The sequence below is a fragment of the Mixophyes fleayi genome, chromosome 7 (genome assembly GCF_038048845.1).
Source record: "Mixophyes fleayi isolate aMixFle1 chromosome 7, aMixFle1.hap1, whole genome shotgun sequence".
NCBI lineage: Eukaryota > Metazoa > Chordata > Amphibia > Anura > Limnodynastidae > Mixophyes > Mixophyes fleayi.
In genome coordinates, this window is record NC_134408.1 from 124,708,488 (window position 1) to 124,720,987 (window position 12,500).

The window sequence follows — 12,500 nt, forward strand, 5'->3', positions numbered from 1 at the left end:
TATTACACATTGTATACTAAGGAAGGTGACTTTTGAAGAGGTTCCAGGAGTTTTTTTGGAAGTGTGTTGTATTTTCCCCCTTTGTAATACTTCTGAATAGAGATGGTGGCCCGTCTGGCGTTTTAAACTATGCACCATTGTGTGATGAAAACCTCTTCATCTATCATTGCTATGCATGTCTGGCAGGTAATTGCAAAACCCAAAAGGATTTCCGCATTCCTCATTATTTCATTGTAAAAACAATCATTGGAGTGTGAGGTATGTCCTTGTGTTTTTCTCTGGGTAACTCTTTGTGCCTTTGTGTTGTCTTTGCATGTTTGACGTGTTTACTTTGCTAAATCTATGATCTCAAACTCTTTTTTATTGTTATCTGTTTTTTGTTTCTTAAAATTTGTAGAATAGCACCTATGGTAAAAGCAAGTTATAAGATATTTTTATATAATGGATATTACATAGGTAAAATTGCCTTTTATATAATCATGGTGGTAGGGAAATTGTTTTGTAAGTTCCAGTGGGAGGAAGGATTAATGTGTTTCTAATACAGCTCATTGTATATACTTTAGGTATGTGTTTTAACCCTTCATCCTCAGACCCCAGCTGATGCAGAGGAATACTAAAACTTTAACAGAGGAGGATATGAATAATAATTTGACCATTAAGACGTTGGTTACTTTTTAAAAATCTTTTATTTTCCTTTTGGGTATGAACAGCATATGTTATAATGCAGCAATTGGTAAAATTCAGCAAGTCAATGTCTGTCTTTTGCCACTTCTGAATGTAGTATATGATTTTTAATGAGGGTCAGAGGTATAATTATGAAAACCAAGCAACATAGAGGATGAGGGAACATATGAGCAGGAGAGCTTCTCTCTTCCTTTGAGAAGTGGAAAGTGGAACTGGAATCTGGAGGTGGAAGGAAGAAAAGAGTGTGTGAGTGTGTCAGTGTGTACTAATAGAGGGACAAAGATAGAGGATTACACAGAGCTTCCTGGTACCAGTTCTCCAAACTTCATGGAAATTAGGTGGACTGGTGATGAGCTGGTTCATGGAAGCAATGAACCAGATATAGTCCACGGTGACCTCAGATGCCGGTGCCTCCCAGCTTTTCCATCTCTGAACAACCTGGTATTGCGCTATTACATATGTGTAGTATAGTTTGATTCTGTTTAATAGATTAGATATGTATGTTTAATTATATGTCTAGAGGGTTAACTGGAATTACTACCCCAGTGATTAGTATTTTATGCCACAATAACTTAATTATTGGCCATGTCCACCAGATGTTTGAAGGTGTCCTCTAGACCTCACATCCTCCAGCATCTGTCCTAGGTTGCTGGATACATGCGATGCAGATGGGAGAAAAACCCTCTTACTGTAAGATCTATATGAGTGATCTCTTATCTGTATGATCTAGGAGCACCCAGCTGCCGCTGCCTTGTCACCTAGTCCTCTAATGCTATCCTTAGGTGTAGGAGAGAAAAGACCTCCTACTGTAGGATCTGTATGAGTGTTCTCTTATGGCTATGATCTAGGAGCATCCAGCTGCCGCTGCCTTGTGTCACCTAGTCCTCTAAAGCTACCCTTAGGTGTAGGAGAGAAAAGACCTCCTACTGTAGGATCTGTATGAGTGTTCTCTTATCTGTATGATCTAGGAGCACCCAGCTGCCGCTGCCTTGTGTCACCCAGTCCTCTAAAGCTACCCTTAGGTGTAGGAGAGAAAAGACCTCCTACTGTAGGATCTGTATGAGTGTTCTCTTATGGCTATGATCTAGGAGCACCCAGCTGCCGCTGCCTTGTGTCACCCAGTCCTCTAAAGCTACCCTTAGGTGTAGGAGAGAAAAGACCTCCTACTGTAGGATCTGTATGAGTGATCTCTTATGGCTATGATCTAGGAGCACCCAGCTGCCGCTGCCTTGCGTCACCCAGTCCTCTAATGCTACCCTTAGGTGTAGGACCGCTTTCCATTGAGACTCATGAGTCTCTCCAGGTCAGGGGATTTTAGATAGGTAATATAAATGGGAGATTGCCCCCTTGAGGTTCTCTGAATAGGTGCAGAATGTTCAAAGGATGTGACATGTCTAAATTTCCACTGTATGCAGGTTAGACTGGATAAAATGGCAGGTAATTGATAAAATAGTGTTGTGACTGAAATGTTTCATAGTGCAGCCAATGAGAATGACCAGAAACTACCAAGTAAACAGTGAATTCTATTCCAGCTGCTGCCCAGGGTGTCATTGTTTACATGCGAGTGCTGCCTGATCACCTCCACCAAACCTCACTAATCATCATCCCCATGATATATTCTCTTGTCTGTTCACATCTGAATGTGTTAGAATCCAGGAAGGTGATGGCTGAAATAATGTAAAAATCTAATGTTTTGGCTGCAGACATACCATGGCCAATGCTGGGCTATCTTTTGTTTCATGTATGGACAATTGTCACTGAATAACAGAGAGGAGTGATTTCTAAATGTGTATTATACAGTATATGGAAATGCCTGTGTTTACACAGCATTCTATTGAGTGTTTTGCCCTTTACCTGGAAGCTGAAGAAATTGCTCCTCTGCTCTTACCTTCAGTAACATATTAAGAAGCACTAGAGCATATTATAACCACTTTAAAATGTTATCTGTTAGAAACGGAGAGAGAATGTCTGTACCATCTAATGCAACACATGATAAGCTGCACAACTAGATACTATTAGTCTTCCCAGTTACAGTGCACCACAAAAATGACTTCAGTTAGAATTTCAATGCAATTATTGCCACAGACATGGCTTTCTCCAGACAAGGACTATATAAGTCATCGGCCAATATACACAGAGCCCCACGTGGTCCAGTGATGCAGCCCAATCACTGAAAGTGTGAACTTATTCTATTCTGTCTTACACGTGGTCATATTGAACATAGTTATTTTTTCAGTGATTAGGCTGAATGACTGATATTAGCATTAATTTGGCCTTGATCCGAACTGCATAGATTTGTGTGGCCATATAAGAAATTGTTTCGGTTGGAATTTAATTTATTACTGTTCTAGTAATTCTCCTAATTCTCCATGGTTGTCTCTCTTCACAGTACAGTAAAGCAATTAGTTATAGCAGCATATAAGGTTGGCTTAAGAAGCATGCACATGTGTTGGTTACTTTGGGATCATATTGCAATAAGTTTGCTCTGTTATAGTGGAAAATATTGGTGGTGTTTGGCACCACGTGTGTCCAAATGTTCTAGGATTTGGTTGCTCAGTGGTTGTGCCGAACGGCCACGTTGCTGCATGTGTGCATAGATTTAGTCTTCCAGCCGATGCTGTACAGGACTCTTGTGATACCTATTAAAGACAAATTACAAGCACTAATTCACAGTGAAAAATAACTTCTAGCTTCAAAATGTAGATTTTACTCTTAATTTACACTTTATATCATTAGCTATTTTTTTTTGTTTTCTCAAGGTGTTTTCTACATTTTCCAATGAAGACTATGACAGACGTAATGAAGAGGTGGACCCAGTTGCAGCCTCTGCAGAGTATGAGCTGGAGAAGAGAGTGGAGAAGATGGATGTTTTTCCTGTAGAGATTGAAAAAGGTATCATTTGTGTAATGTCAGAGTGATTGTTGTTAAATAGGACATTGATTCATCCACATAGCAGTACAGACAATAGTCAGGGGTGAAGTCTTCTCTAAATGAGCATTATTACCTTGTCCAACATGCCTCCCTTTCACCATACTGTGACTTACACTCTACAAGGACCTTTAATAGGTTACATAGATACCTATAGTCAGCTGAGTGTCTGCTCATATAGATGGGCCAAGTGTGATCTTTATCATGTTATCAGGTCCATGTTACAGGACACTTATATGGATCATTGATCCCTAATTTAAGATACGCCCTCCTTCCATTGGAGCAGGCAGATATGTTCTGTGCTGAAATCACCACTGTTAGATCAGTGCCTGAAAAACCACTGTGGAAAAAATGCTCATTTATGTGTTTGCCAAACAGATGATTACATATGTGTGCAAGCTGCCAGTCCAAACAATTGGATAATTTACCTTGCATTTACTTTTATGGAGTTGGATAAATGCCCCCCTTGTTGCTAGTGTTGTTCATTGTGTGCCCCCTGCTTCTACTGTCCAGTCTACAGTTGTTGTCTGTCTGTGTGCAGGTGATAGTGGCCTCGGCATCAGCATAATTGGAATGGGGGTTGGCGCAGACCAGGGCTTGGAGAAGTTGGGAATATTTGTGAAAACTATTACAGAGGGAGGAGCAGCTCAAAGGGATGGACGGTAAGTAACACTTTGCAGGAAAAATGTTTTTATGTTTCTTTGTGCAATAAATAGAAGAAACCAATATCTAATAAAACAAACACACCAGTATTCTTTTGTTACTGTGTTTTGGTTCCGTATGGAAAGCGCTAGGAATATGCTTGTGCTGTATAAATAAATGATAATGAAGTAACACTTCTTATTTTCACTGACATTATTGAGCATGGGGGTAGAATCTGTATACAAATAAGGCTATTCTATATTGAACCAGGAAAAATTGGTGCAAATAATGGGAGGGTCAGTTCACTATAAGTGGTGGTTAAAAAAAATAAAATAATAATAATAATTTGCTGCTACCCCAGCTCCTTCATACATATGACAGACCCAGAGGTACTCTTGGGCAGCTTCAGACTGCATAGGTGCCTCCAAAACAGGTAAATTTCTGTAGACATGGCTGCTGTATTTTTGGTTGAGAGGATACCACCGACTTATTTATAAAGGGTTGGCTTTGTTTGTACAACTCCTTTTTCACCAACACACACATATGTAGCAAATTGGTGGGTCCACCCTGGATCCCCCTCTTATCCTAAGCTGAAGGGCCATTTCTGCGTCACTTTTGGGAAAACTATACAAGCTGTTTTATATAGAGCTGTGTAAAAACACTGCCCTCCAACGCCCCCAGCCACAGCATGAGCTGGCTCTTGAATTCAGGTAACGGAGTGCATTTCCTAAAGGAGAGAATACTGATAATCTTATTATCTATATATGTCATACAGCTAAGTTCATAATGGCATCCAGCTGGAAAAGCTCCACATCCTCACCCCGTAAAAAGAAGTAATAAACTAATGATAGTTTGTCAAACATGGAATAAATCACTAGCCTACAGAGCAACACAATAAATAACAATCCACAAAATTTGGAATGTATGATGCACAGCACCCCAATCCCAGGCATCAAATCTGCAAAACAGGTATCACTCTGGTGTTTCAGAGGTTACACCGGTAGTTTAGGGAAGAGGTGTGTGTGTGTGTGTGTGTGTGTGTGTGTGTGTGTGTGTGTGTGTGTGTGTGTGTGTGTGTGTGTGTGTGTGTGTGTGCGCTCATACACAATACACTACCAAATGAAATCTGTCCCAAAAAACTGTTTAGAATTTGCTTGAATAGTCCTAACAAATGGGAAAATGTTTCCCAGTAAGAGGAAGCTTTTATCATTCTCATATTCTGTATGGAAGGCATTATTGATCGGCCATGACTGTTGTGCAGACATTTAGTTCTCCACAGTGCTTTGTGTTGCATAGGGTGTAATCTGTACCTTTGCTGATGTAACATGTGATGTGTACATAAACCAATACACACTGCTCACCAGTGTACATAGTGTAATATCCACCTTCAGGGCGTGTTTACTATGCAGTCAGTGTCAGGAATTCTACATGAACAACACATTTTTCTCATTGAGGTGATTATCTCATGTTACTCGCTACTTATTACTAGGTTATTTTGCTAAACTAAAAATAGTTTCTTTATATATGTATGCTAATATCCTTTGACAAGTTGTTATATAGAAAATGTACCTCCTTTTATTTTTTAAATGTATAAACAGTGATGGCTTTAAATCGGGTTTTTATGCATGTCAAACTTAAGCTCTTACTAAAATGGTGTGCACCGTGCTGTCCAAAGTCTGTATAGTCATCTGCTTGTTGGTATTCCATACTCCTGAATGCAGCGGAAAAAACATGTCTGTAAATGCAATTTTTAAGTGGTTTTACAACAAAAATGCACAAATGCTGGTTCTACTGCCAAAACAACTGTATAAAAGTGACCAGTGTAGGACACCATAGCTACACTTTTTTCATTGTCAATATTGATTCTTATTCCCTAATGATGAAATGTCTGTTAATGATTGAAATTGTTTCTCTGAACAGTACAGAAATGTTGTTTCTGTTCTTGGGCTGATGATGTATTTACACTTTGATGTGGCTGTTATATCCTGTGCTATAGTCGGGCTGTCTGTTCTCCCTACTTCATGGATTTCTAATTTGTATATACAATTTTTTTTTATTTTTTTTTTACCCTTTAGGATTCAGGTTAATGACCAAATTGTGGAAGTGGATGGTACTAGCTTAGTAGGAGTTACACAACTCTTTGCAGCAACGGTACTGAAGAACACCAAAGGTACAGTCAGGTGGGTAAATGTTCTGGACTTAAGGTAATGTTGGTGAACGCTAGTCTAAAATATCCATTAGTTCTATAGGTATATAACTGGCTCAGGTTAACTTCACAGCTGTTCATTGGTTTTCATGAACTGTCCTTTTGTGTTTTTATGATAATTACACATGCTGTTACATATGAAATATAAGGATTTTGATAGGTAGATAAGTTGCTGTATGTAGATGAAGTTCCTTTGATCACGCAGCAAAAATTCTGCCGCTACCATGCAGTTTCAGTGGTGGTAGCAGGGCGGGCGTGAGTAAATACAATGTTCTATGTTACTTCGTCTATGAGAACTTGCTCCACATGGACTATCGGTACAAATAATGTTAGAAAAGCTTGTAACACTGCAATAAAATGTGAATCAGTGTTTATGTTGTAAAATGGAACAATGCAGGATTTTCTTGGGTGTCAGAAAATCTCTGTTTGTTCTGAAAGTTATTTTATAACTTGCAAGTGACTGCCCTGAATGTATAGATAAACTACTAGCAGCTGTTCATGCTACTACCTACATGTTTTATATTGTTTCTTTGTGTACAACAGACGTCACAGCTGATCATTATCCTGAGGCTTTCTTGGCATATAGAGCACGGCCCCTCACTATGTAAAAGCTGATCCTGGGATTCCCAGGATGTAAAGGGGAGATTGTAGCCAGTGCTATGAGTTTTTTTGTTTGGTTTTTGCTTTTGTATTCCCCTGTATGTTGAGGATTACAATGTGGATTTTCAGTATAATCCTGCCATCCCATCTTGACACAACTTCTGTTTGTGTACAAATGACACAATGTCTGTTTTGTATGTGGACCATTCTATTTGTCAAATAAAAATCCGTTCAAGTGAGAATATAAAACTAATGCAAACTTGGGTGCATTATGTCCATTCATTACTTTCACTTGTATTTCTTACATTGCGCTTATTGAAGTGCTGTCATTTCTTGTGCTTCATTCTACTTTCACACAATGCTTTGGTTAAATGCTTTGGTGCGCATTGTATAACAAGGTTATTTAGGGTAGGAGAATCCTGCCCCTTATTCGGAAGTTGAATGAGGGTTTGTGTGCTTAAATCTACACGTCTATATTACTAAGATTATTCTTCTTACACATGTATAAAGTGACACTAATGGATGGGTTTTGTTCGATGCTAATTGTAGAATCTACATCAGAGCCACAGACATCACTTCTGTGTCCTGGTAGTTTCTACCGAAGGTTCTAAGCTCACATGTAGAGAACAATTGGGGTCTTTGGATAACACCCTGGTCTCACTGCTAGACGGGGAGACTGTATCGTGCTATATTTTCCCATACTAGCCTTCCCACAATTGAAGTGTTCCCTGTTGTTGTCCAGTGAGGGTTAGATAAGGTAGAATAAGTCTACACAGCAATCCCATTTGCTCTCATGCAATCCTTTATGGATTTGGCTATAGCTGAATTGTTAAATGGTGTGTTTATTGGCTGTTGTAGCCTTTTTAATCTCTCTACAAATGCCTGTTTACTTCCTGACCGAAGATTCCATTGTAAAGGTCATATCAAGAAAAATACCTTTCCATTTTCCTGTTTGAAAAAATATGTATGATCTCTCTATATTAATATTATATAGATGTACTGTATTCACTGACCTTTTCTCAACTTTACATTGTATTATTATCCCAGTGATTAGAAGTCAGAATGAAATCTTAAGTACATTTAATCTAAATTTGTTACTGAAGGTGCCCATATATACTATGTTTTGGATCGGCTGTCTTTTTGTACATCTGACTGCTTGGCCCAAATCGCTGTATGTACAGACACAAAGACCTCCGATCCCGATCCAAATCTGATATATCGCCATCAGATGTTGAATGGGATGGTAGATGGTGGTTATACAATAACCACATATGCCCATTTTGTGTAGTCATCAACTGAGCTAAATCGTTCAGATTTGTCTATAGACGTTTATGTATGACTAAATCTAACCTTGATCGGTCTGGCTGGGTTGGCCAGTGGTAAACACTGCTTGAGACTAAAATGGCAAGTTATTTAGTAAAGGAGTTTGCAACGAAATCCCAGATGCAGAAGGTCACTGCATTAACATATTATGTACATTGTATAGAGAAGTATGTGAGATTATAAAGGCATGATTGTAGCCAATCACAATACACAAGAAGACAGTGATCCCTTTACTGAACAGGCTGTGTGAATTCACGAAGGCCTTCTGTGGCCCTCAAGTCACCTATTTTAGAACTGACTGGTGGACAAATAAGAAAAAGCGTTAATTGGAGAACATCGTTTTTTTTGTTTTTTTTTAGTTCTTATGACAAAAGCGAATAAGATCACATCAGATGTTCACATATCAATGATCTCTCAAACTTGATGCATTTAACTGGTTTCGGTCATTGGATAATTTGCTGTTCTTGGTAAAAACAGGTTTTTGTATATTTGTTTTGTTCACTTAGATTTCTGATCGGGAGAGAGAAGCCGGGAGCACAGAGTGAAGTGGCTCGTCTGATCAGCGAGACCCTGGAGCAGGAGCGATGCCAGCAGCAGATGTACGAGCAGCACTACTCAGAGGGCAGCACTGGGCAGGTAGTGGACCCACCTTCACTGTGTTTCCACATGAGATGATTTTATTGAGAACTTCTTTTTTTCTTTTTAAATGTTTTATGTTTTATTTATGATGGGCTGTTATATGAATGCATTTGTCCACAAGTCCACGAAGATTGAACATGTTGTAACCAGCATTTGGGAATTTCCTGCTTGATTTCACTGTAGACTAAATATCGTTCTCTGAACAGCTCTCCGTTTAGCAGGAACTGGATTCCTTTTTCAGCCGCTACTAGGGAAATATTTAGGACCTCTAATTTACCGTCCATATAAGTTTACCTATGTAGTTTTTACATGCGTGTTCATGTTACCTCCAGGAAGACGATTCTGAAGAGGATGATGAAGACAATGAGTATAATCTAGAGTCGCAGCTACATGGGAATTCTGTTGAAGTGTTTGAGCTGTCGGAAAGTGAGGACATGAACTTCCCTTTGGACATGGACGCGTCTCAGATGGCTCTTAAGTTTAAAGAGGTACATTGGTGGCCTAGTCCTTGTTGCTCTTATTCAGTTTATTTTATTGGTTTGCTACACAACTTAAATGGACCTTAACCTTGTTTGTTCCATATTTTGTTTGTTTAGTAAGTATTACCCCAACGTTTAGCACAGTTATGTTCTATATGACTTCTCACGTTCATATCCGTGTTCTCCTCCCAGTGCTGTCCTGTCCATCTAATTATGGTGTGATAAGCCCCTTTCATTCCCATAGCCTTGGAACAAGACCTATTGTTAAAGGACATGTGACACTGTGGGTGGGGGGGTGGGGTGGGGGCGGTGGAAAGGTCTGTAAATATGACAGATCCAACAGCCTCAAGTCCATAGATTTGCTCTTTGTCTGCACAGAGAGAAAACACAAAACTATTACTTGTGCTGGACACAAGTAAGCATAGAGGGATTTTGAGGTTATTGTCCCTTTAAATTTTGTTATGTTTTATTGTTATTACCATAATAGGTCTGAAATGGCCTAACTGGCTGTCAGCCTTAGTGCGTATTGGCACAATTGCCTGACAGTGCTGGTTAAGGGTATGTTGGCTTCTTGTATTCTCTTTTATTCTGAAAAGCAGATCTGTCATATTTTTGGATGTCAACAGCGACAAAGGCATCAAAATTGCACTTGAGGAGGCAATCAAAAAGTTGCTGCCTTATACAACAACCTACCTTTGCGAACAAGGATTTTCCACTCTAACGAACATAAAAACAAAGCAGAGAAATCGATTGGACGCTGAAGGCTGTATCCAATTTGCTCTAACATGAAATTGTCCCGATATTGATGCTCTCGTATCAAAAATGAAGCCACATCATTTCTCCAAAACCTGAAGTTTGAAGCTTTCAAATAAATTTTGAATAGATTCAATAAAATTTTGAATTCCAATAATTAATATATGATTCCCTTCCTTTCAAATCAAGGGGGTAACATCGGCATATCTAAATATATTTGGGGTAAAAAAAAGTTCCCTGACCCCTGCTTTAAAGCTTACCTGTGACCTACACACAGCAGTCACTCTGTGGGAAGAATGCAGAATAACAATTCACTAGTAATTAGTTCCAGTGCATTCCTATGCGTATCGGTATAGCCACAAATAACTGCCCCTGTTGTTCCTAGGCAGTGAGTACACTGACATAACAGTGTATGGCACCCAGAGAAATCCCAGCCCTCTGCAGTCTGTCAAACGGTCTCTTAAGCAGAACTCGCCAAGCTTTAATAATCCATAAGTTACACACACAGTGATTCTAACGCTACATACCAGTACACATTCTATAAATACTTGTAATGAATAATAGTCTGTAATAGGACTGGACCGTGCTGTCTGTCTAGTACAGATATAATAACATCTGTCCGTGTTATGTAATGTATTTTCATCTTAAAGTTGACTTTGTATTGGTCCCTTGCAGTGATTAAACCATGGTAAATGTAGGCTATATTGTCCAACACAATACTTTATTTAAAGGATTGGGAAGATTGTACAAATCCCTGACAGTTATTATATCTAGCTCTAGTTTTCATGTGTTTTTGTTTTATTGATTCCTATGTACAGACGTAATAAGAGGGTTGTGTATAAGCCAAAACTTACACTGTTTTATTTCAGCTCCAACTGAAGCATGCGGTCACAACTGCGGAGGTGAATCAGCTAAAAGACAGGGTAAGTCTGCAGCCCTCTGTTTCTCATTTATATTTAAATGTCTTAATACAGTCTCCGTAGATCTTCTTCCACGTCTCTAGTCACTACTTTTAAGCTATTTGCCAATAGGCTGGAAGAGCACATTGATTGCTATAGTTCAGCAGCTAGATGGCATAACCTTTAAAGTGAAGCCATACAAATAATGAAGTTGATTATACAATAAATACAGCATAACTCATTCAAATCATGGAATACTTTACATGGTGCTAAACCCTAAAATTGTAATGCTCCTAATATAAAGCATAAAGGTAAAATGCAATTTTGACAACCACAGACCTTAGGCCATTGCTAAATGGGTGTTGATGCAGGACAAACAGTTCAAGTGACAGAACATAGCGAGTTATTCTTACTGTGACAAAGGCTATTCATAGTCTGGTGAATCCTTCAATATGTACAAAGCATTGTTGTTACCTAGGAGTCTGCAGGTTAGAGACACAATCATTGGCTTTTGCAAAACTCCACCTTCCTAAGAATATTTTTAAAGATAAAAGTAGCTGTCAGTGCAAATCCTGTACATAGTAGACCTCCCCTCAGAGGTAATGTCTTATCTGATGTTTGTTTGTTTTGTCCTAAAATAAACTGTAACCTTTGCTGCTCTGTTTCATTGGTAAGAAAGTTGGCCAGTTTTCACTCTTGGTACCATGGGAATGAATAGAAATGAATGGTGCTTGTTACAAATCCCTTTAGAGTTGCATTTATTAGTGTTAGAGAATTCAGATGTGTTAATTTTGTTGTTTTATGTGTCTGTCGTGATATCTGCATGTCGTGCAGTGTTATATTCATAAACGTGCTAGAAGCATACCTGAAAACTCCTATTTCCCAGAGGGGAAGATCTAAGACTAGATTCTTAGGTGTGGTTAATCTTCTAACATGAGAAGCTGTTTAATCACATGCTGAAAGGTTTAATCATGGCTGTGATTTTCTGTTGACATGTTAAACATGTCTTGAGGCATGTGTGATGCAAGAAGATATTTCACAGACTGTAGGAAATACCTTCATTTATTGTCAGTGCAGGTGATTAGTATGTGTGCTTGTTATATAGCCTCACATGGCTCCATAAGTCTCATAACCTGACTGGCAGATTGCCTGTTTTCATGGACCTTTTGTGACTCAACGTGGTGCTTTTTCTACTAGTGTATTAATTTAGGTTCCATGTGTTGTCTGAGTCCACCCATACGATAGTTGCCCACACTACCGGAATTTCCGGGAGACTCACGAATTTCGTGTAGGTCTCCTGCATACATCTCACTTCTTAATGAAGTGGGCAACATGGGGACCTCCATG

The 12,500-nt window shown here is 39.0% G+C and overlaps 1 protein-coding gene across 4 annotated transcripts in view; it reads left to right on the forward strand.

The window, feature by feature from the left end:
- LOC142098123 (neurabin-1-like) overlaps window positions 1-12,500 on the forward strand; it is a 68,331-nt gene that overhangs the window by 27,908 nt on the left and 27,923 nt on the right. For all 4 annotated transcript variants that reach the window (XM_075180628.1, XM_075180625.1, XM_075180626.1 and 1 more), the window contains exons 3-8: window positions 3,444-3,576; window positions 4,154-4,274; window positions 6,330-6,434; window positions 8,890-9,019; window positions 9,355-9,510; window positions 11,124-11,177. In XM_075180628.1, coding sequence (XP_075036729.1) covers window positions 3,444-3,576; window positions 4,154-4,274; window positions 6,330-6,434; window positions 8,890-9,019; window positions 9,355-9,510; window positions 11,124-11,177 — 699 coding nt within the window. The remainder of the gene's footprint in view (window positions 1-3,443; window positions 3,577-4,153; window positions 4,275-6,329; window positions 6,435-8,889; window positions 9,020-9,354; window positions 9,511-11,123; window positions 11,178-12,500) is intronic.